The 26,483-nt window shown below is 32.5% G+C and overlaps 1 protein-coding gene across 1 annotated transcript in view; it reads left to right on the top strand.

The window, feature by feature from the left end:
- The window catches only part of LOC101895046 (serine/threonine-protein kinase MARK2), a 71,241-nt gene that overhangs the window by 27,306 nt on the left and 17,452 nt on the right, over positions 1-26,483 (top strand). The window contains 10 exon segments of the mRNA XM_059126142.1: positions 96-377; positions 467-651; positions 7,134-7,246; positions 7,349-7,397; positions 7,400-7,531; positions 7,653-7,773; positions 10,307-10,434; positions 10,530-10,689; positions 16,699-16,787; positions 24,003-24,126. Of these exon segments, the coding sequence (XP_058982125.1) occupies positions 96-377; positions 467-651; positions 7,134-7,246; positions 7,349-7,397; positions 7,400-7,531; positions 7,653-7,773; positions 10,307-10,434; positions 10,530-10,689; positions 16,699-16,787; positions 24,003-24,126 (1,383 nt within the window).

The raw sequence follows: 26,483 nt of genomic DNA, 5'->3' as shown, positions 1-26,483 counted from the left end.
TTCTCTGTTTTGATTAATTATATTTTATATGACTCATAACTTAACTTTTTTGTTTCTTTTCCCAATTTTTTTTTGTTTGTGATTGTTTTTTGCAGAGATTTAAAAGCCGAAAATCTATTATTAGATAGTGAGTTAAACATAAAAATAGCCGATTTTGGTTTTTCCAATGAGTTCACACCTGGCTCCAAATTGGACACATTCTGTGGCAGTCCACCGTATGCGGCACCCGAACTATTCCAGGGTAAAAAATATGATGGTCCCGAGGTAGATGTTTGGTCATTAGGTGTTATTTTATACACACTTGTGAGTGGGTCATTGCCATTCGATGGCTCAACATTACGAGAATTAAGGGAACGTGTGCTCAGAGGCAAATATAGGTATGTTGCTATACGCACAAATAATATTTTAAATTAAAATAACTAATTAATGTTAATTTATTTATTTTTTCTTGGATTTTGTTTCATAGGATTCCATTCTACATGTCTACTGACTGTGAAAATCTATTGCGCAAATTCCTAGTATTGAATCCGGCTAAACGTGCTAGTCTCGAAACCATCATGAGCGACAAATGGATGAATATGGGGTTTGAAGATGACGAACTGAAGCCTTACGTTGAACCCAAACAAGAACTGGGCGATGTCAAACGGATAGGTAAGACGGGTACTGTATACAATGCCATTACAATTAACATTTTCTTCATTCTTTTGACCGTTGTATATACAAAACCAAAAAAAAAAAATGTCTGAGAACCAGCCGCTGTTTTCAAATTCACCACCAAAAAAAAAAGCAAAATAATCAAAATACCTATTTGAAAAAGAAAAAAAAAAAAAAAACGAAATAACGTTAATAGTGATTTTGATTACACCATCACCCCAATAACACAACACCATCACCCCAATCTAACCAGTCAGTCACTACTCACCCAATAGTTTGGAAAATACTTTTTTTTAATGACATGATTTGTTTTTCTTTAAATTTGTTTTTAATTAAATGTATAATGAACATATTTATGATCTAAAAAATCCTCTGGAATCTTCGGAAGATCTGGGGGGCATTAAAAAAACGGAGATTATTTCCTATGTTGTGTACAGAAGAAGGCATAAAAGTCTGTCCGTCCGTCTGTCCATGTATTTTTGTAAACAAAGTACAGTTCGCATTTATTGCCCGATCCAGATGAAATTTTGCACAAATCATTTGTTTGGCCCAAGGACGAACCCTATTGAAATTGTAGATAATCGGAAAAAATTTAGATATAGCTCCCATATATATCTTCGTACGATTTGCCTTTTTTTTGTGCACCAAACGTGTAATATCAGCCCGAATAGTATGAAATTTTGCACATACAACCAAATTAGGCCTGAAAATAAGTATGCCAAATTTAATCGAAATCGGTTCAGATATAGCTGTAGCTCCCATATATATTGTTCATCCGATTTGTTATTTTTGTCCTCCGCACTCTGTAACAACAATATTTGGGGAAATATATCAAATGGAGCTCAGAAATACCTTTGGTAATTTTATTGAGATCGGTTCAGATTTGGATATAGCTCCCATATATAACTTCGTCCGATTTGTCTTTTATTGTACACCAAATGTGTAATATTAGCCCGAATAGAATGGAATTCGGCACAAGCGACCAAATTGAGCCTAGATGCGAGTATGTCAAATTTGATGAAAATCGTTTCAGATATAGCTATAGCTGTCATATATATTGCTCCTTCGATTTGCTGGTTTTACCCCTCACAGCCGTAATATGAACCCCATAACAACGATATTCAGTATAAGATACCAAATAGAGCTCAGAAATACCTTTGTTGAATTTTATCAGTATCGGTTCAGATTTCAATATAGCTCCCATATATATCTTTATCGGATTTTAGGTTTATTGCGCACGAAATGGCTAATATTAGCCCAAATGATATAGATTTTGGCACATACAACCGAATTTAGTCTGAAAGAAAGATATTTTGTGAACATCGGTTCAGATATAACTATGGGTCCCATATATATGTTTCATCCGATTTTGTATTTAAGTCCCCCGCAGCCATAAAATGCTCTCGCCAACAATGATATTTGGTGCCAACTATCAGAAGTAGCATACAAATAACTGTGCTAAATTTTATAAAGATCGGATCAGATTTGGATATAGCTCCCACATATATCTTTATCCGATTTCACGATTTTGGTACTCCAAAAGTTCAATATCAACCCGAATGGGATAGATTTTTGGAAAACAACATTTCCTATGTTGTGTACAGATGAAGCCCTAATGGTCTTCTATTGTTTATAAACGACTTAAAGACCTTTTATGTGTCTGAAACGTCTCGAGGGATCTTTTTGTCCATGAATACCCACAGAAACCTTGAGATGTTTCCATTAAATTTAAAACATAATGCCAAACAAAAATGCCTTCAGCTAATACCTTTTTACTCTTTTAAATGGAATCGTTTTCATATTTTTTATTTCCAAGAATTATTGTCATTAGAAAAAGTACTTTTCCATCAGCCAGCAGTCCATCTTTCACTCATTCACAACAACTGCACTCGTACCATCACCAACCCCCCCACCCACAATAACAGCTAGCAACAACAACTAACCAAGCCCAATCTAGAAAATAAATATGCAACTCAAATGGAAGCAATCTTATTAAATTACACTTATACATCCATCCAACCATGTCACATCCTGTCATCATCCGACCCAGCACCCAACCAACCACCCATCTCTATTCAGCAAATATGCATCATTCCATATCATTCTATTACTATGATAGCCTTTGTCAGTCAAACAAGCAGCCATTTAACCACAAAGTATCCTATCTACCAATCACTCAACCATTCTACCAAACAACCAACACCCCCGACCCTCTACCCAACCAAAACAGCAGGGGTATTTGTTTTTTCTTGTTGTTTTTTCTCTTATATCAAAATGTATGTAGCCGCTCACCACTTTGGATATATCTTTTTTTTACATTTACTACTTCCAAGATATTTCTTTGTTGTTATTATTCTTCTTTTTTTTTCTATCTTGTGTTTCATATACATTTTGTAATTTGTACTATGTGTGTATATATATACGTGTGTGTGTGTTTGTATATTTATTTGTTAAAATGTTATATCGCAATTATCTCACTAGACAACCAACAAACCAAGCAACCCACCGATCACCTTTTTTCACAACGAAAACTAAAAAAAAAAAATAAATAAAAAATCTATTGCAAATACTAAGTGTTTCCTCCACCTCTTTCGTCGCCTTCTCTCCTCCACATTCACGCAAGCAACAGCAGCAGCAACACCAACAATTAGCAGAACAACGTGTGTTCCGTTCTAAAAAAAAACAAAACAAAAAAAGGAAAACCATGTGTGTGTTGTTGTTATCATTGTTTTATGTAAAAAGTCAAGTCAAGTCAAAGAAATATGTATATATGTGTAATGTTGACAAGTAGCAGCCCTTTTTCTCTCTATATCTCACAAACAATTCCATCCATCCACCCCCTCTCTCCGCCGCCATCGTCTCCCACTCAAAATACAATGACATCAAGCAAGGAATTTCATTGGATTCATGGAAACAAATTATAGTACAAAAGTGTAGTTCAAAACCAAACCCTCTGTAAAATAAAAAAAAAAAACAAGAGGTCGAAGTGTGCAAAGGTCTATTGGCAAGAACAAATATCGATAAAAGACCTACAGCTCTTTATTTATCCAAAAAAAAATCTCGTTCCAAGCTTAGAAATCTCATGTGGCTCATAGATAGCCAATTCTTTTATGGTCTTTAGAAGTCATGAAGGTGTTCTAAGAATTGTATAAAGAAGCTGAGACTCTTAAATTGTCTGTAGATGACACCAAAAAACGATTCTTAGGATAAGGCCTTTGCAAATAACTAGATGTGCTCAAATGTAGATAAGAGACCTAATGCTTTTCATAAGTCCTAGGCGATTTTAAATACCTCTGTGAAGAGCTCAAAGTCCTCAAATGTCGATAAGAGACCTAAAGCTCTTCATTAATCCACAGAAATCTTTTGATCAATAGAAAACCCTGAAGAGTTGTGGGTAAGAGTAGTACAAGATCGGTTCGGCCGAATCTAAAATTTTTCGCTACTTATCTATAGATCGCCTTCAGTCTGGTTTAAGATACAAAGGTGTCATGGAGGTATTCCATGAATTGTATAAATGAACTGAGACTTCAATTGTTTATAGGTGCTCACAGATGTTTTAGGCTTCCTGGTGAATTTCTATAACTAAAAAAAAGGATTGTTAGGATAAGACCCAGGCAACTTTGAAGACCTTTGCAAATAACTAGAGGTCCTCAAATGTCGATAAGAGACCTAATGCTCTTCATAAGACCTAGGCGATTTAAAATACCTCTGTGAAGAGCTAAAGGTCCTCAAATGTCGATAAGTGACCTAAGGCTCTTTAGACCCAGACGACTTCAAAGATCTTTGCAAAGAACTAGATGTCCTCAAATGTGGATAAGAGACCTAATGCTCTTCATAAAACCTAGGCGATTTAAAATACCTCTGTGAAGAGCTAAAGGTCCTCAAATGTCGATAAGAAACCTAAGGCTCTTCAGACCTAGACGATTTAAAGACCTTTGCAAATAACTAGAGGTCCTCAAATGTAGATAAGAGACCTAATGTTCTTCATAAGACCTAGGCGACTTCATATACCTCTGTGAAGAGCTAAAGGTCCTTAAATGTCGATAAGAGACCTAAGGCTCTTCATTAATCCGCAGAAAATCTAAATGACGTCTTTTAATCCATAGAAAACCCTGAAGAGTTGGCAAGATTTGGTTTAATCGAAAAGGTTTCTATGACACCAAAAAAAAACGATTCTTAGGATAAGACCCAGGCGACTTCAAATACCTCTGTTAAGAACTAAAGGTCCTCAAATGTCGATAAGAGACCTAAGGTTGTTCATTAATCCACAGAAAATCTGAAGGACGTCTTCTGTTCAAAAGCAAAACCTGAAGAGTTGGCAGGATTTGATTTAATCGAAATGTTTTCTTTGCCTTCTTGTTGTGTAGAGGGCGTATTACAAAATCGGACCTAATATTTTTTGCTTGTTTTACATAGATCGCCTCTAATCTGGTTTAGGATACAAAACCCTAATTTTTATACCCTACACCACACTGCGTGTCAGAGTATTATGTCTTGGAGCATTTGATTGTAACATGGAGAAGGAACAAAATAGACCCATAGTAACTTTTGATTATCTTCATAGCATAACATTCTGAGTTCTGATTTAGTGTCCGTCCGTTCGTCTGTTTCCATATATTTTCGTAAATAAACTACAGGACGCATTTACTGTCCGATTGTGATGAAATTTTGCACAAATCATTCGTTTAGCCCAAGGACGATCTCCACAGAATAGGAGATAATCGGTCAATATTTAGATATAGCTCCCGTATATATCTTCGTACGATTTGTCTTTTATTGTGCGCCAAATGTGTAATATTAGCCCAAATAGGATAGAATTTGGCAAATGCGACCTTATTGAGCCTAGAAGCGAGTATGTCAAATTTTATGAAAATTGTTTCAGATATAGCTATAGCTGCCATATATATTGCTCCTCCGATTTGTTATATTTACTCCTCACAGCCGTAATATGAACTCTATAACAACGATATTCGGTATAAGATATCAAATAGAGCTCAGAAATACCTTTGTCGAATTTTATCGAAATCGGTTCAGATTTCGATATAGCTCCTATATATATCTTTTATCCGATTTCAAGTTTATTACGCCCCAAGTGGTTAATATTAGTCCAAATGAAATAGATTTTGGCACATACAACCGAATTCAGCTTTGAAAGAATGTGTGTCAATTTTGGTGAAAATCGCTTCAGATATAACTATGGGTCTCATATATAAGTTTCATCCGATTTTGTACTTAAGTCCCCCGCACCCGTAAAATGCTCTCGCCAACAATGATATTTGGTGTCAGCTATCAGAAGCAGCATACAAATAACTCTGCTGAATTTTAATACAGATCGGTTCAGATTTGGATATAGCTCCCATATATGTATATCTTCATCCGATTTCACAATTATGGTGTCCCAAAAGTGCAATATCAACCCGAATTGGATAGTTTTTGGGAAAAATCTATTCAGATATAGCTTTAGCTTCGATATATATGTTTCAATCTAATGCCACCCAAAGTCAAGAGACACAAATACTGCCGCCAAATTTTGTTGAAATCCATTCAGAGTGGGATATATCTTTCAAATTATCATGATGTATGATCTTCTTTAAAAAAAATCCCTATATAAAAGTTTACTTGTTACGGCTTGCTCTAAAAAATATGTATAGTGGTGTGCTGTATCATAAAGTCCGCCAGTCCGGTTTTTGACCCTTTTTTACTGGTTTTATTGTAGGTTTTACGAATGAATTACACAAGTTTTTTTGTGTTTTTTTATTTGGGTGGAACCACCCCTCCTTAAATGACCGACAACACATGTTAAAATTTCTGTAAATTTTGAAATCCTTTTTCTAAATTGCTTTTATTCACTACATACGCCCTTTAAATATTATTAATAATATTAGCCTTTTTTTAGCTCACGCACTTGTGGACTTTGTCCTCTCTCTCTCTCTCTTTCTCTCTCCCTCCAAATGCCAACCAATATGAAGCCAACACAGACAAGCTTCCTTCTCCCCAAAAAAATAATTACTCTTAGTATTTTTTAAAGCTGCATTTATTTTTGATCAGTATTTTTTTATATTTTTGGCAAATTCATTACTCATGGTTTTTTGAAATGGCGAAAATTATCTAGACAAATAATCAATACAAAAGAGAGGTGTGAAAAAAGTGTGAATTAAATTTGCATTTTGAAAAGAAAAAATTAAAAAAAAAAAACGTTTTTGAGATAATCGTTTTAACAAACAAATTCTGTCTGTCTCTATCTCTCTCTCACTCTCTGAGATGTGTGAAATATGAAATGAAATTGCTAATGGTTTTTAATTTTCTATTTCCTCCCTTTTTACACAATATTTATGTATAATGACAATGATGATGATGACGATGATGCTGATGGCGCCATCTGGATGACAACAAAAAAAAAATCATCTATTCAAACCAACCCAACACCCACACTCCTAACCCCACACACCCACCCACCCATGTTGTTACAAAATATATAGAAGCTCTTGTGGCAATGGGCTATAATAGACAGGAAATCGAGGCATCATTGTCTCAAGTACGTTACGATGATGTGTTCGCAACATATTTATTGCTGGGAAGAAAAAGTACTGATGTAAGTACATGAGCAAAATCGAGCAAGCAAAAAAAAAATCAACATTGCCTTACCCTTTTTCTTCTTCTTGTCTTTTCTTCCCCCTTGTTATTTTTCATGCAGCCTGAAAGTGATGGCTCTCGTTCGGGTTCTTCACTTTCATTACGCAATATATCGGTAATGATGGAACTGCAATTTCGGCAAATACTTCGGTACAAAGCCCAACGCACCGTGGTGTCCACAGAAGTATTTCGGCTTCTAGTACAAAACCAAGTAGAAGGGCATCCTCTGGGGCTGATACTTTACGTATGTGTTTTCTTTTTATTTTTATTTTTTTATACTAACTCCCAATTATGTGGCAAATCGTTTTTTTTTAATTAAAATTGTTATTAATTTTGCATTTTTGTTTGTATTTTCATTCCCAAAGGTGTAGCACCCGGTGGCAATGCTGCGGCTCAAGTTGTTACTACAGGAACAGCTGGTACCGTTCCGACCAGCACTAATTATGCAATTGCTGGCACTGGATCAACAGCGGAAAGATCTTCAATGTAAGTAAATTTTTGATAGATTATAAGATTTTCTCTAAATTCCAAAAAAAAAAAAAAACAGAGCAAAGATATCCTTGTACAGGCAAAGGATTTAGGAAATCTGATTGTGAAGCTTTAGACTTTAGAAGTCTCGCTTGGCCACGAGCAACAATAGAAGACCTTCTTGGTCTAGCTGAGACATTAAAAGACCTCTATGACTTCCGAAGTTCGTAAAAGACCTCAAGCTTTTCTACAGACGACGAAAGAACATCGCTAGGCATGCTTTCTAGAAAAAGAGCTTAGTTTTAGAAGCGCTTCGACCCTTCTCTAGGCCTTCTGTACACAATGTAAGTTCTTTAGGGCTTTTGTAGACAAGGAAAATCTTTTCGATAATTATAAACATTAGAATCCTCTCTATTTTACGAGCAACAATAGAAGAACTTCTTGGTCTTTCTGAGACGTTAAATGATCTCTATTATTTCCGAAGTCCGTAGAAGACTTCAAGCATTTCTAAAGACGACGAAAGAACATCTCTGGGCCTGCTATAGACAATAGAAGTTCTCTATACAAAAAAAAAATTGTTTTGATAAACTATTAGTTTTAGAAGTCCCGCAAGTCAAGGAATAACATCTCAAGGCCTTCTGTAGACAATATAAGTCCTTTAGGGCTTTTGTAGACCAGGAAATTCTATTTTTATAAACTATAATCTTTAAAAGTCCCACAAGTCTACAGGAAACAATAGAAAACGTCTTGGTCTACTTGAGGAAATAAAGGCCCCTATGACTTCCGTAGCCCACAGAAGACCTCAAAATTTCTGAAGACGACGAAAGAACATCTCTAGGCCTGCTATAGACAATATAAGCCTTCTAGACAAAGAAAATCTTTTTTTAACTATTAGCTTTAGAAGTCCCACAAGTCAAGGGAATAACATATCAAGGCCTTCCATAGGCAATATAAGTTCTCTAGAGCTTCTGTAGACAAGGAAAATCTTTTTGATAAACTATAAAATTTAGAAGCCCCACAAGTCTACTAGAAACAATAGAAGACGTCTTAGTCCACTTGGAAAATAAAGACCCCCATGACTGCCGTACAGGCCTGCCATAGACAATATAGGTCATCTAGAGCTTTTGTAGGCAAGGAAAGTCTTTTTTATTAGCCATAGAAACGCCGCAAGTCTATTAGCAACATTGGAAGACTTTTTGGTCTAATTTAGAGATAAAAAGGCCTTTATGACTTCCGAAGGCCATATATGACCTCAAACTTTGCTACAGACGACGAAAGAACGTCTCGAGGCCTATTATATTCAATATAAGTCCCCTAGAACTTTTGCAGTCAAGGAAAGTCTTCCAGATAAACTAGAAATAATAGAAGCCCCAAAAGTCTACCTGAAATATTATTTTCGACTACTTTAGGCAAAATAAGTTCTTCAGGACTTCTACATGCCATGGAAAACCTCAAGCTCTCCCTTAGACAGTGGAAGATCTTTTGCATACTCAGAAAGCTTTTGTTGTATAAAGTCACCCTTAGTTTACGCAAGACAATGGAAGACCTATAGGTCTACTTTAGACATTAGAGGGCCTCTGTGTGTTCCGTTGAAGACCTTTTGCAGACTTAGGAAGCCTTTATGGTCAACCATAAACAATTGAAGTTACCCTTAGTCTACAAAAGTCAATGGAAGACCTATAGGTCTACGTTAGACATTACAAGGGCTCCTGTGTCTTCCGTAGGCCAAAGAAGGCCTCGAGCTCTCCTATAGACAATGGAACACCTCCAGATTTCCCTTTAGACAATATAAGACTTTTAGTTCTTTTGCAGACGAAGGAAGCCTTTATGGGCAACCATAAACAATTAAAGTCCCCTAAGTCTTTAGAAGAAAAGATGAAAATCCTATGTGGGAAGACAACTCAAGCGATGTAGTAAAACAATAGACTAGCTCTCCCATGAAGAAGAGCAAACTTGTTCAGATACACACAAATTTTTCGTGGGCCAAACTTTCCGGCCAAAATGTGCATCATCGAAATAGCGGTTTTAGACCCTAGGTCTCTTTAGAGAAAATCCACTTCAGGACACTTGGATTCAGTTTGGTGGTGGCCGTCCGTCCGGATGGCTCGATGGTGCGCACGATAACTCTCAAAGGGAGTATTCGATTACGTCCAAACTTGGTACCTCGTAATATTTTTGTCCATCTTAAATCGATGGGCAATATCAAGCCACATTTTCTGGTACCTTCTCCACAAAAGCTCAAAAATTTCACAGAAAAACAAGGAAGGATCATCCGAAATGTTGTAATTTAAAATAGACGGTCGATCTTCTGTTTTTATTTCGTTTTATACTTTCTCTCATGTTTGAAAGACGGAAGTACAATTTTAGGTCGGCTATTCAACAGAAAAGATGCTCCAATACAAAAAATGTAGTAGACATCTTGACCTTTTTGGACAAAAAAGGTTTTTTCCAACTCATTTGTTTATTTTTTCGTTATTTTTTTTATTTCTACTTTTAATTTTCGTTTATTTTTAATTTCTAATTTTTTTGTCCCTTTTTCCCCTTCTTCCAGAAGTAGCAACTTCAAGCGCCAAAATACCATAGATTCAGCAACCATAAAAGAGAATACAGCACGTCTATCGGCTCAAAATCAAAGGCCGGCCTCAGCCACTCATAAACTGTTGACGACACAAGATACATGTAAGTGATGCAACAGATACATTTTGAATAATATTCCTGAAAAGAAAAATTAACATTTTTCTTCTCTTCTCTCTCTCTCGCTTCATCCCGTACAGCTATTAGTAGTCCGAAACCACGTTACACGCCTAAATATGATCCCACAAACAGTAGTAATCGTCCATCGGCCACGGTTAGCATGATGCCAAGACGTTCTACCACTTTATACGAGAAGACTTCTTCAACTGAGAAAACCAATGCTATTTCAACAGACTCAAAGTATGTATATGTGGAAATATATCTATCTATCTATGTCATCCAGCTTTGATTATAAAACTTTTATTTCCAATGAATTTTTTTTTACTGGAATCATTTTTTGTTTTATGTTTTTGAATCCTAGTTTAGTGTTATAAATATTTTGTGTTTTTTTTGTCATCATTGTTTTGTTGTCTTGCTTAAAAAACAAACAGAAAATTCCAAAATTATCAACCACCACCAATCACTCTTTATTTCACCTGCCGCTATTTTGAAAATCTATAACCAAAAAATAACACAGACACCACTAATCAAATGCCACATTATTGACATTTTAGTGCTAATTTATTAACACAATTTCGTTACTAATTTTTTCTAATAACTCAGAACAATTAGGTGGCTTGTGTTTTTCCTTTTTTTCATTTCTTCTTCTAAACAAATGAAAATGACAAATTTGAAAAAAAAAAATTTTGGTTCAAGCCTCCATACAACACCCTGCTTTTAACAACTTACTACCAGAACTTGATCATTATCAACTCCCTTAATTTTTTTATTAATACTTATTTTTTTTAATTTATTTAATATGATTCTTACATAAATATTGTTTAAGAAGGAGCTTTCTATAATATTATTTTTATATATATATGCTACACCACTCTTGAGAGTTCTATGTTTTTTTCTTTACAAGGTAGGTTTTTGGGTTAGAATGAATTTGTTTTTTTTTATGTCTGTCTGTCCGTCACTTCTTTTTTTCAATGCATATGAGGATCGTATATATATTTTTTTTTTTAAATTTTGAACTTTTTTGAAATTTCGAATTTTTTTGAAATATATCCACGTCATATTGCTAGGTTTTTTTTGTGAATCCGAATCCCTTTCAGGACATTTGGAGTGAAAATATAGATGTCCGTCTTTCTGTTGCGCACGATAACTTTCGAAGAGAGTATCCGATTTGATCCAAACTTGCTACATCGTAATGTTAGATCGAGTTCAGAGATGGGCAATATCGGTCCACTCCTTCTGGTAGCTCCTCCAAAAATGGTCAAACATTTCACAGAAAATTATCTACAGCATAAAGCAAGATAGGGCCATCCAATTTTGTACAAACTTTGCATATCCCAATATTTGTATCAGGGGTATGTCAGGAGGAAAAATTGACAATATCGGACCACCGCATCATGTACCTCCCCCACAAAGGGTAAAATTTTTGAATAATTATGACCCTCATAAAATGTTAAATAATCATCCGATTCTCTTCAAATTTCCCACATCCCAATTTATCTACTCACACAAGATTTGGTGTAAAGATTGTAGGTATCGATCCACTTCTTCTGGTACCTTCCCCACATAGGCTCAAAATTTTGAATATTCATGAAGCTCATAATACGCGAAATTAACATCCGATTCATTTCAGACTTTACACATTTCAATATTTCCATCAACACAAGATCTGCTATGAAGATGGTAGAGATCGGACAATTCTTTCTGGTACCTTCCCCACAAAGGGTCAATATTTTGAATAACGAAAACGATCATAAAATCCAAAGGGTCAAAATTTTGAATAACGAAAACGATCATAAAATTCGAAATAACCATCTGTTTCTCTTCAAATTTCGCACATCCCATTATTTTTACTAACACAAGATCTGCTGTGTGCTGTGCTTGTACCTCCCACACAAAGGGTCAAAGTTTTGAATAACCAAAACGATCATAAAATCTGAAATATACGTCCGGTTCTCTTCATATTGCACACATTTTCGATAACACAAGATCTGTTATGAAGATGGTAGAGATCGGACCATTCCTTATGGTACCTCCCCCACAAAGGGTCAAAATTTTGAATAACGAAAACGATCATATAATTCGAAATAAGCATCCGTTTCTCTTCAAATTTCGCACATCCCATTATTTCTACTAACGCAAGATCTGCTGCGAAGATGGGATATATCGGCGCATTACTTCTAGTGCCTGCCCCACATAGGGTTGAAGATATTGAAAAACAAAACGCTCTGCGATATAGAAATTAGCACCCAACTCGCTTCAAATTTCACACATACAAAAATTTTTGCTAACACAAGGTCGGTTATGAATATGATATAAATCTGGGAACCCCGTCTGGTACCTCATCCCCAAAGGGTCTGTCTGCAAAACTGTTTGATACATTTTTACTTGTTTTTAATATTTTTTCAACAACTGTCTTGCAATTGAGGATCTCACCTCCTAGGTTCTCAGTGTCTCAAGAGTGGTGTAATTTTAACTAGTCGGTCTACTCCGACTTTTGGCTTTTTTTACATGGTTTTTTTTTTTATAATTTCCTTTGTAATTTTCCTACAACACATCAGATTTCCACACACATTTACCCCACCACTTTCCATTTATTATTATATATATATATATATATATATATATATATATATATATATATATATATATATATATATATATATATATATATATATATAAATTCTCCTCCTTCCTTTAATACACCCACCCACACACACTTTTATTATAAAAGATTTCCAAAAAGCACTAATTATATTTTGATGTTTCATTTTTTATTTTTTTATATATATCTCATACCAAAAAAATCAAATCGACAACAAAAAAATTTCTGTATTGTTGTTGTTGCGTAAAACCTTTTTTGCAAATTAAACTCAAATTAAACCAAACCAAAAAAATCTACAACAAAAAATGGTACTTCTGCTACAACTACTACAATCTAAAAAAATTACCATAATCTCCTCCTTCACCACAACCACCAAAACCACCACCACCACTACTACTACTACATATTAATATGCCATGGGTGAGTATAATAATTTAAGTAAAACCAAATCAATGCAATACTACTGAGAATATAATTTGTTGAAAAAAAATTTTCGTTTTTCGTTTCTAACTCTTTTGGAAGCCAATGTTTTTTTCTAAAAACCAAAGAAAAACAAAAACCAACTTTTAATGCTTTTCAAGTAATATCTAAAATCGTAAAGAGATTAAACCATTTGCGTTCCAACTATAAAAAGGCTTCTTGACAAGAAAGCAAAAGGGAAGAGCTTGCTTTCTTTATCTACCTCCCCAACACACTCCGTAAATCTCTATTCCTTTCTCCTCCTCTCTCTATAATGCTATACATCCACGCCTTTTTGAGAACAAGACCACCAGACCCCCTTTACAGAAGTAACTAAGAAGTAGGCCATAGAGGAATTGAAATATATAGAATTTTAGGGCTAGGATATGAAATGGTTTTATAATTCCTTGCAATATTTTAGAGTATACTTTTAGGCTGTGATAGATATTTGAATTTGATGCTGCTAGGCTGTTGTTAGTTGCAATTTATGCTATTCTAAAATGCCAACAAATGAGTTGGTGATGATCAAGAGTATCATTAAACATCACCACTTTCTCTATCACCACCTTCACTTTGATTTGTAGTTGTTGCAGTTGTTTTTGTGTAAAATTTATGCCATGGCATAAATTACTTAAAAAGTGTTAAAGTGCAAAAGAAAACATAATTAGAACTAGATTTTTTTCTATTTTCAAAAAAAAAAAAAAGTTAAAAAAATCAGATTACATCTCAGGTTTTCCTAAAGTAATTGGAATTCCATTCAGAAAAATAATAAATATATCATATATTTTCTATAAAAATGTAAAATTACAAACCTGTGTTTGAGATTATGTTTGCAAAAAAAATTTTTTTTTGAGGTTATATCGTCAAATGTCATAAGTCACAAATTTTACACAAAACTACTGCAAATATTTATTGAAGAAACCGCTGCCAATGTATAAATTGTTTCTATTTTGGTTTCTTAATTTTCATTTGTTTGTGAATAAAATTTTTTGTTTTCGTGTTTTTTAGTTTTTTTTTTTTTGTTGTAAAATCTCATCACACACACAATATTTTGCAAATTTTTGTTGCCACATTAGTTTTTGTTGTAATATATATTTTGTTTTTATTTTGTATACGTTTATTTTTATTTAAATTAGAAAAACACAAAAATTTAAAAATAAAATATTAATAATTTAAGTAAATAAAAGTTTTTTGAATATTTTGTTGTTTATTTTTTTTTGTAGTTATTTTATATCCTTTTTAACATTTTTATATTTTCATAAAAATATTTTTTTATGTTACTGATATTTTTTTTTTTTAATTTTGACTTTTGTTTTAATATTTTTTTTTTTGTATTTTTGTATTTTGTAATTTTTGTTTACTATTTATGGTTTTTTCTATTATTTTTTTTATTATTTTAACTTTTATTTGTTATTTTAATTTAATTTATTTTATTTTTTAAAAAATTAAAATTTTTTATTGTTTTTATTATTATTATTTATTGGTGTTTTTTATATTGTTTTTTGTTATTGTTTTTTTATTTCTTTTTTATTATTATAATTTTTTATTATTGTGTTATTTTTTATTATTTTGTTCTTTCTTTTTATCTTTTTTTAAAGGCTTCAAAATTGTGATTGTGTTTTTTATTTTTATTATTTTATTTTTTTATTATTTTATTTTTTTATTATTATTTTTTTATTATTATTTTTTTATTATTTTTTATTATAGTTTTTTATTATAATTTTTTTATTATAATTTTTTTATTATTATTTTTTTATTATTATTTTTTTATTATTGTTGTTATGTTTTGTATTTTTATTATTTTGTTATCTTTTTAAAAGCTTTATAATGCTTATTGTATTATATTATTATCTTATTTTTTATTACTATTTAAAAAATATTCAAGAAAGTTTTTTTTTTTTTTTTTAATTTTTGTGTGTGTTTGAACTTTTATTATATTTTTTGCTATTTTTTATTATTATATTGTTTTTGTATTTTTTTATTATATAATTTTTATTATTTTATTATCTTATTTTTATTTAATTTTTTTATAATTTTTTATTACTACTATTAAAAAAATTAAGGAAATATATTTTAATACTAATTTGTTTTATTTTTTAATTTTTGTGTTTTTTCTCTTTATTTTTTTTTTTTTTTCAATTATATAATGTATAAAAAAGACCCTCCACTTCCAAACCCACTTGGTTTTTTCTATATAAATATATATCTTTATTGTAGTTACCTCTTTTGAGTAGCCTTACATTATTGTATCTCAATTTTGTGTATCTTCGCTATTTCTGTCTGTCTGTCTGTCCCTCTCTCTGTCTAAGTCTCGTCTCAAGTAGCTTAGAACACCAAAGAACGAACCCCACACCTCTTCACCTCTCTATGTTTATGTTTTTGTTTTTACTCGCTCTCTCTCCCTCTTTCTATGTATAAAAATATATACATATATTTCATGTTTTTATATGAAATTAATAAAAATTACTTTTTATTTTATTTGTTATATAATACTTATATATAATATATATTATATTGAATTTTTTTCTAAAGAAAAACAAAAATATAATTTTTTTAATTTTTAATTTTTTTATTTCTTTTTTCTCTTTATTGTGAAAAATTTGTTTTTGCATGATGACACCACCACCACCACCAAAACCAACAAATCAACCAACCAAACCACCACCAATCAATCAATCGATCAAATTCAAAACTTGCGATCTTCTCTCAACATCCTCCTTCATCATCAAAAATCAAATCGATATTCAAATTTGAAATCTCAAATGATTCGATCAAATCAAATGCTTGGTCTCGCTGCTCGCATGCTCCAAAACTACTACTACTACCTAACTTTTGTTCAAAAAAATATGAAAAAAAAAAAAATAATTAAAAACAAATGATTTGTAACTACCACAACAACAACTACTACTTATTGTATATTCCCATGTGAACAAATCATGAAATCTGTGTGTCTGTGTGTGCAACTCGAAAATAATACAAATATCAAACAAATGTCACTGCCACTGCTCTCTTGCCTATATATCTGCCTTGAATGCCTGCCTTCCTGACCGCCCGCCCGCCTGTATGTACGACTGACTCGATTGCCTGTCTGCCTGCCTGCCTGAATTATGAAAATCCCATCACTATATATCAACCACGACGACGATGACCATTAAAACTGATTTAAAAAAAAAAAATAAATGAAACAGCGTTTTCAACGATCTTAGAGTGACATCGGCTGTTAAATCTGGCAGACATTTTCCCAGGAATGTACCATCACGTTCAACCTTTCATTCGGGTGAGTTTTGCTTTAAGAATCTCAACAACATGTCTCAATCAACAACAACTATCAACCAAACCAAACCAACAAGACCACCACAAAACAACAACCACAACAATCTTAACTTACAGACTTCACTTTCAAAATTGATTGCTCTCTTTCTCTCGCTCTCTCCCTGTCAACCCACACACATTTATACCACCCACCTTTTATACAAATGAATGACCCATTTCTTTAGCTATTTTAAGAAGATAATGGAAACGTAACGATTTTGACAGGATAGATCTTGAAAGATCTTGTATTCTTGTAATGGAATATTTAAAAAAAATCTATGTTTGTAAATATTTTAAAACTATTCTCTACCATACATATATATCAGTGGGACTCTTGAATGAATGCACTTGAAAGTCAATATATATAATCTTTTTTTTTTTTTTGGAAAGTATTTGAATGTAAAACTCTTTTGAGAACAAAATTTATGAACGGAAATTAACTCCTTAATCCCCCACCCCCTACTATCTTGATTCTATCTATCTCTTTGTATTTCTACCTTAATGTCCTGTAATATTCTCCATTATTATATATGTTGACATATATACATACCCGTTTTTGTTGTTTTTTTTTTTTCAATCGACTAACCTTAATTTACAACTCTTAAGCACGTTAAAAATTGAATTGATTTGAATTGAACCAATATGCTGCTAGCGCGCCATGCCAAGCAAGCTGCTGCAATTACTCCCTACCCAGCCCAGCTCAGCCCAGACCCCCTCTCTCTATAACCATTACCACCTTGCCACTCAATGAATGAATGAATGAATGCTCGCTCGCTCCACTCCACTCCAAAAATCCAACATTCCCCATTGATCCATTCACCCACCACCACCACCCACCCATCCAGCTCCATAACAAGAAAGAACAACCCCATAACAACAATCTCCTCTTTCTATCTTTATCTCTCTCTCCTTTCGAACCAATATATCTCAATAATCATTTCTTCTATTTTTTTTTTTCAAAATATTTATATAACTTTCATAATTGTGTATTGTTGTATTTGAAATTATTTGAGTTTTTTTTTTCAATAATTATTATTACATTTTATTTGATTTTTTAACAACAATAATTTTGAATAATTTAATATATTTTTTTATTCTTAATTTGAGATAGGGAAATGTACCATTCAGGAATTTTGAAAAGTTTTCTTCTGAGGAACAAAAATAATGATTTTGAAATTCAAAATGTGAACTGTACCATTCTTTAGGAGAAGGATTTTTTAATTTTTTTTTAAGAATTCACCTTCCAACATCAGGAGCAAACCCCTTTATACGGTCTTCTATAAATTCGATCTTCTCTTCAATGTATGAAATATTATTTAAAAGTCAGTAGCTAGAAGGCTCGCCAAGAGCTCTTTCAACAAAGATGGCAGATTCTTGAAAAAGTTTTCCATAAAAAATAATAATAATTTAAGTTCCCAGCAACTGAACTTGCACCTAGAGAACATATGTTGAAGAGTCTTTTGTAGAATGCCCTTAGCAGATCTTCCATAGGTACTTCTGTATATAGAAGATATCTTATATGCCTTTCTTTTACAAAAAAAAAAAACGAATATTTCTGCTATCTGTAGAATATCTCTTAAATATCCTGGAGCAGTAAATGGAAGATTTCCTATGAAAGCTCGTTTTGGAGGACCTTCTATTAATTGTTGCTTGTAAGAAGATTTCTTAACAAGCCCCTCCATAGAAAACTTCTTCTTCAGAAAGCATTAAGAACTGTAAAAACTTTAGAAGATCTCTTGAAATCCCTGCCTAAATGTATTGCATCGTTAGAAAGCTTCAGCAATGATCCTGTTCCAGTCAGATGGAAGGTCTTCTATGAAACTTTAAAATTCCTTGAAAACTTCTTCGTCCTTCCATAGAAAACTTCTTCTTCAGAATGCATGAAGAGATCTGAAAACTTTAGAAGATATCTTGAAGCCCCTACCCTAAATGTATGGTATCGTTAGAAGGCTTCAGCAATAATCCTGCGCTTGTCAGATGGAAGGTCTCTTATAAAGCTTTAAACCTATGAAAAACTGCTCATTGAAGGATCTGAAAACTTTAGAAGATCTCTAGAAGAGATTTCCTAATAGGCTCCTTCCATATAAAACTTCTTCAAAAAACATTTCCAGGTCTGAAAACTTTAGAAGATCTCATGGGGTCCCTGCCTAAAATGTATTGCATCGTTAGAAGGCTTCAGCAATGATTCTGTGTCAGTCAGTTGGGAGATCTCCTATGAAGCTTTAAACCTATGAAAGTCTTCTTTGAAATGTTCTTATTGAACAATCTGAAAACTTTAGAAGATCTCTTGAAGGTCTTGCCTAAAATGTCTTATATTGTGAGAAAACCTCCTCCCAAAGATTCTGTTTCAGTCAAATGGAAGGTCTCCTATAAAGCTTTAAACCTACCTCAAAGTCTCCTTTGAAAAACTCTTCATTGAAGAATCTGAAAACTTTAGAAGATCTCTTGAAGCCCCTGTTTAAAATATTTTATATTGTTAGAAGACCTCCTCCCAATGATTCTGTTTCAGTCAGATGGAAGATCTCCTATACTGGTATTTATACCTATGACAGTTTCCTTTGAAAACTTCTCAACCTGGTATTATATCTTTAAAAGATATCGAAGGTTCTGAAAATCTCTCGGAAATCTTAAAGAAATCCCAATCTTAAATGTCGTCTGTCATTAGAAGGCCTCCAAAAAGCTCCTTTGACAACTCCTATGATGTTTTATACCTATAATAAAAAGAAAGTTTAGACGACATCTTTCATCAATTAAAAGACAGAAGCCTTCATGAAGTATTCTTATTTAAACCCGACGCTCAGCCTATAGATGATTCTTAAAAGGTCTTATGTCTCGCCAGACTTGATTACATGTATTCGGTATGTAGAGATTTGCTTCTATATATGGAAGACCTATTAGCAGGTATTTATTTCTTTATAAATAGCCTCCTGGAAGGTATTTTATGTAAAGAGGACATCTTCAAATCTTCCTTCATATCTATTTTGAATATCCCTTAAATGGTTTTCTAAACATCAAATATTTAAAAAGGCGTTCTGTCCAAGAAGACCCTATTGAGCTGTCTGTCATTGAAATATATTTACATTCTCGAATAGTAAGACCTTTTTTTACCTTAAGAAGCCTATAAAGTATTTCTATTTATGAATGAAGGCTTACACACCATTACGATCCCATATTTTCATATAGTCTTTCAAAGCCTGCTATAGCAGCTGCTCCCATTTATAAATGTACTACTATAATTGCTATTTTTATTCGAAATTTTATTCTAATGAAGACGACACAATAACAATTTTTTCTACCCATAGCTGACCTCTTAGAAAGGCTTCTTCTTATTTAGCCATACCAAAGATAGAAGACCCTTTAATTAATATAACACGATCACTTTGTCATTAGAATAGTTTTATTTATGATCTCCGGTTTTAGTATCTTTTATAAAAAAAAATTAAATTTTACAGAAGACCCAATGCTTATATTTTCTTCAAAGAGCCTCCATATATAGAATCTCCTTCATAGATATAATCCTTTAAATAAATGTTTTTATTCGAAAAATTTTCGTCAAAAAAGAGAGTTTTTCCTCTATAGGCGACCTCTTTGAAAGGCTTCTTGGGAATTCCAAAGACAGGAGTTCATTTAATGATCTTTGATCTATATCTTGAAAGGGTTATTAAAGGTTATTTGGAAGGCATTCCAAAGGATAGGAGGTCCTCTAAAGGGGTCTCGCACCTAAAAAATCTTCTATGGATGGATGACTTTCCGGAAACACTACTATAGACATAATTACTTTTGGGTGGTATGTGTTTTCAATAAGAGAACCCTTTTAAAACAGATATTCTATAGGTAGAAATCCTATCCTTTTTGGATAGAAATTATTATTAACTGTTCTAGTTACTAGAATACTAGAACAGTTATTATTAACTGTTCTATTAACTGTTCTAGTATCGTTTTAAATTCACACACATCTATTTAGGTTAATTTTGCCATTGACAAGAAGAATGTTCTATTTCAATTCAAATGAATGTGTGTATTACATTTTAAAATTGTTATTATTGGTTAATCCACACTCTAAACAGAGCAACAGTCTGAGCCTATTTTAATACCTTTCCAATTTGAAGGCAAAAAACTGTTAATTTATTTCATGGCACATGTCGTCAATTGCTATTTCTTTCATAAATCTGACACCGCCAAGGCAGACACTCATCAATACGATAAGGTTTCAAAGTAGTTATATTAACTAAACAAATACCAAGCAAAAACCTTTAATATCAACCAATTGAAAGCTTCCACCCCCATACCCAACGCATACAGCCGTCACCTCCCCCACATATTTCGTGTATAGGAGTCATTAAACCATTGTACTTTTTGTAGAATTTGTGTGCGTGTTTTTTTCTCATTACACAACTACATTTATTTTTAACATATTATAACTGTTGTTAATATGTGCCACCGTGTTATTATTGGAATTATTATTATAATGGAAAATATTTGGGGGCGAATGACCGACCTATAAATAAAACATATACTGATTTATTTGGTATCATAAAAAAGATAACTAGATTAATTTATATTTATTTTCCAGCAATTGGTGTGTTTTTATGACGTTAGCAGGTTGGAAAATAAAACTAACAACAAGTGTTTGTTATCACAGCGTCAAATGTTGTTATATTATTTTTATACCTTTTACTGTAAAATTAGATGGATTGTCTGTCACAAGTTTTAAAATGGAGCTTCTTTTTTGTATATTTCATAATTCGAGTATTTTGCTGCCATCTAAATAAAGAAAGCTTTTTTCACATGCTTAGGCATAACTTTGCCGCTCCTCATCCACAAGTGCCCAAACACATCAGCATATGAAAGTAATGGATGCCATAAATTACTTTCTCATTATGAAACATCGACATTTTTAGCACCAATAGTTTAGCACCTCAACGAGCCAGGGCTTCGATTTCTTGTAGAAGGTACCCGCAATAGGCTATGAATGATTTTGCAAAAAATCATCACTCCATGATATCACATATTCGAGTTATAAAGCCATAAACTAGTTAACCAAGAAAACTAATGGTTTGCTCAAAAACCATAGCATACTTTTAGGCGTAAAATTTTTTGCATTGTGTTATAAAGGTGAATATATTTAAACAATGATTATTAAAAAGGAAACAAGCAGCAAACAATAAAATTGATCTTCGAGAAAACTTCTCGAAATGTGAGGTTATGTCAATAACTTTTAACCTCCAGGGTTATTCTTTCCGTTTACAACACAACAAAATAATTATCAGAGACCCTATATCCATTTATGTTAGTTCGAAATTATGTTAGAACTTACTTTAGATAGAGCTGTGAAATTTTGCACAGGACATTTTATATCCAGAATATTTGATATTTTCGGTATTTTAGAGTTTCTATCTCAACTTTCGCCAACCAAATCAGTTGTACAAGGTGAGATAAAAAAACTGCAACAAAGTCAACCGCCATAATTTTTACATTTGTTTTTTTTTTAATTTTATTGAATGAAAGCAAAAAATTGTCGGAAATAGCATCAAATTTTAGAATAATTTTAGATTTCATTCGAATTGGTCACCTTTGGCATGAATTATGGCCTTCAAACGGCCAATAAAACAGTCACACGCTGCCCGAATTTTGCTCTGCGGTATTTTAGGCCATTCCGGGCGAAGCACTTGCTTGAGGTGATCGACATTTTGGTCTTTTTTAGTGCCAACCTTGCTTTTTAAAATACTCCAGACACAATAGTCCAACCGATTGGTATCCGGAGATTTTGGCGGCCATTGTGCGCTGGAAATGAAGCGAGGAACCTCATTTTGTAACCATTCTTGGGTAGTGCGTGCTGAGTGCGATGTTGCTTAGTCCTGTTGGAATGTCCAAGGTCTGCGGCCAACATTTTTGCGTATCCAAGGCTTTGATACACCTCCAGATTATTTTCGCGATAATATTCGTCATTTATTCTGATGCCAGGGTCGATTAATACGAGCTTAGAGCATCCATCGACTGTTATGGCGGCCCACACCATAACCATGGCCGGCGCTTGAGTTCTTCCTTCCGCTTCCTTACCAACGATACAATTAGAGAGATCTTTAAATATATGTATGTCACAGGATTTGATATTATCGCCAGGTGTTTTGGTATTGAAAATGAAAACAACGGGCCCTCTTCTTTGCTGATATTTTGGAGGTTTCTGCCTCAACTTTCGCCCATCAAATCAGCTCTAAATTGACATTTCCTTTAGAAAAGGAAAAACACAAAATTCAATGTAGGTCCACTTTTTGTATAGCTCCCACTTTGAAGATTTATTTTCCTCTCCTCTTTTCCAACCTTATCTATGGTGGTTTGATGCTTTGGATTCTTTGTGGGTAGAATAACTCCTTTTTGAATTCTGCTCGGCATTCATTCACTACATAAAAGACCCCCATCTTGAAAACAATTTTTTATATAAAAGTCCATGTGTCTTCAGTCTTCGGTACGAGTTCTTTAACGAGTCAAAATTATTTAAAAATACAATTTTTTTTAATACTTTTTACAATTAACAAATGAATACATTATAAAACACCACAGAATATTTAATTTGTTTAATAACCTCCACCATGTTCTCATTCTCTCTTCTCTTCGATTGAATTTATGTGAAACAAAGTAATTTTATATTACCCCCCAAAAAAATGCTGTCCTTTATCATTTGTCTAAAAGAGAATGTATGTACAGAATTAATGCTGGTATAGAAAAGGAGAATGTGATAAAAAACAATATAAAATATTACTAGACTAGAAAAAAAAATAAACATTGTGAAAAAAGTGAGGTTACGTCAAAAATAAAAAAATAATTTTTTTGAGGTTATAATGGTTTAAAGCGGAAACAAACTTCATTTTTATTTTAAAACTAAAATGAAAGAATATTTCCCGATTAAAAAATAAATACTGATAAAGCAAGGTTATGTCAAAGAAAAAAAAATTTTTTGAGGTTAAAAAATTATGAACCTCTAACAAATTTCTTGTTTTAACTTAAAACTATGGTGAAGGTTATTATTACAAAGACATTCCTTATTGTTACAATAATTTCTTAAGATTTATGTTTTTCATTTTACTAATCTTTGTTTTTGTTTCTATTTCTTCTCCCAATCCTCTATACCTTTTGTTTGTCAACATATTGCTGCTATATGCGCATACATACCCAAACATAGGTCAAACAAGGCCACGAAACAATACTGCTTTGGAATATTCGGCCACAGGTGGTGTGCCCGGCGAATCACCTCATCCAGGTCGCATGAGTTTCTTTTCCAAACTCTCCTCAAGGTTTAGTAAACGGTAAGTGTAAATGAACTTTGTTTTAATCATTTTTATGTTTAAATGTCTTTAAAAAACAAACAACAACAACAATAAGAATAATCTTGAAAAAAAAGAGAAGAAGTTTGGCACCAAAAAAAGAAAATATTAAAAATTGAAGAAGAAAATTTAAACAAAAAAACTAAACATAGAGACAACATTACATATACATACGTTTATAAAATATGTTATATGTATTTGTTTTGTGTTTATATCTAATATACATACAACAAGAATATAAAGAAAATTATTAAAAAAAAATACAAAGAGTTTAGTTGAACATAACCTAAAAAAAAAACAAAAGACAAAAAGCCACCCTTCCCCCTGACAAAAAATCAAAAACAAAGAATTAAACATATTTTTAGAAAACATTGCAAAAAGAAACAAATATATACATATATATGAAAATAGTTCATTTTTAGTAACTAAGTATAGCTTTTTTTATATACATATTTACATACAAACGTATATATTTATTAATATTGTTAAAAACCAAACATTGTCCTCCTTTTATAATATTAACACAACAGTAAAACAAATCACATTGTTGTAAATGTCATGTATTTTGTTCTTTTTTATTATTATTATTATTTTTGTTAATGACGTAGCAAGAAATATCAGCAGCAATTTTTTTGTATTTTAATCAAATTTTTTTTGTTATGTTTTAATGAAAATTAAAAAAATACTATCATTGTAATTAAAACTAACCTCCTCCTCCCCACCCCTTTTGCATATTATTTGTTTACTAAACCCTTTAAAGATTTGTTATACCACCCACAAATCTGCACACTTTCTACTACTACCACTACTTACCCAGCAAATGTCAATCATTTCTCGATTTTGTTTATCACTCACCACCTGCTGCCTAAATGCCTAATTCTTTTGTTTTGTTTCGTTTAATTTTCTGTTAAAATAAATAATAATTATTAAGTATTCTAATACCTAATACTCAATGGATTTATAACAAGCACCCCATATTTCTAATTTAGATTCCAAAAACTCAAACATTAGTCATATAAAACAACAAGTTTTATGACGTATCACAAAAATTAAAAAAAAAATACACAACTCTGATTCCTCCTCTGTGAGATGGATTCTGAATTAAAGAAAGCAAGAAAGAACGAAAAATGAAAAACCCACAAACATTTTGGGAAAAGTAATAATGCAATAAAAAAAATAAAGCTCAACCCTCCTCCCCAAACGTTGCACTTGCGCTCTAAATTTCATAAACTACCACGGACAAGAAGAAGAGAAAGAGAGAAGGGGGAGGATGGGGAAACATTATGGAAGTGCTAGCATGTGCCACCAAATCGAATTATATAATTGTATCCAACAAAGCATTATCTCAGCAACATCATCATCAGTGATAACCCAGAGAAACGACCGCCAGAGCATAAACAAACAGAGACACAAGAGAGTGCGTTCTTCTACAGTAAGAGAAAGAGAATACATATTTAACAACATTTATTATTTATACAAATATCAAAGTATTTGCTTAATATTTTCATTAATTTATTATAAGACATATGTATGTTATTAAGTAATGTTTGTAACGTAACGTAATGCATAGTAAACGTTGCAACGTAATAAAACGAAAAAAAGACGTAAGCATCTATTGAGAGCTAAAACATCAAACAAGACATGTGTTGTGTTTTTTCTGAGTGGGTTTTAAAAAAAAGTGACAATGAAAATTAAGGAGGAGAGAAATAAAGAAAGCCACAACACTGTGTGCAAAACGTTTGTGTGTTGTCCAGCACTAGGATGTCATCTCTCAGATCATTTGCAGTAGACACCCACACACACATGTGTGAGTTGCTTAAGAAACGGCTAAAGTGAATTGATGACATTGCCATATGATTGCGCGCCAATATATTGTCTTGTATTTGGATTAACAACGACATAGGAGAAAAATAAAATACAAAACGGAAAAGCTACCAAAATATATATAGTTAAGCACCAACAATTAAACACAAATATGCCGCATCTGATCAATGCACCGGCGCGACTTGTTCTTTACAAACTGTTATTGTGAATTAATCTCTGCGCGCAAAATGCATGAACAAAGCAAACATATTAAATGCGCCCAAACGCTGCCGCCTCATCATTTAAAACGCCCAAGGCTTTGTTGACCAGCAAATTAATGAGTAAAATCTTTTATATAAAATATTATGAAATAGTTGTTAGTATGACAAATTGTTTTTTTAAAAGTTAATTTTAAGTAAAAATCATTGAAGTAATTGTGTTTTTATGGCCGTCGCCGCTTTCTGTTTTTAGACAGTTTTTGTTTTTGTCTAAACGAATTTTTTTGGCTATGTATTTTTGATATATATTTAAATTGT

Source organism: Musca domestica, unplaced genomic scaffold (genome assembly GCF_030504385.1).
Source record: "Musca domestica strain aabys unplaced genomic scaffold, Musca_domestica.polishedcontigs.V.1.1 37, whole genome shotgun sequence".
NCBI lineage: Eukaryota > Metazoa > Arthropoda > Insecta > Diptera > Muscidae > Musca > Musca domestica.
Note: the sequence above shows the minus strand (reverse complement) of the source record. Positions and strands in the feature narration are given on the sequence as shown.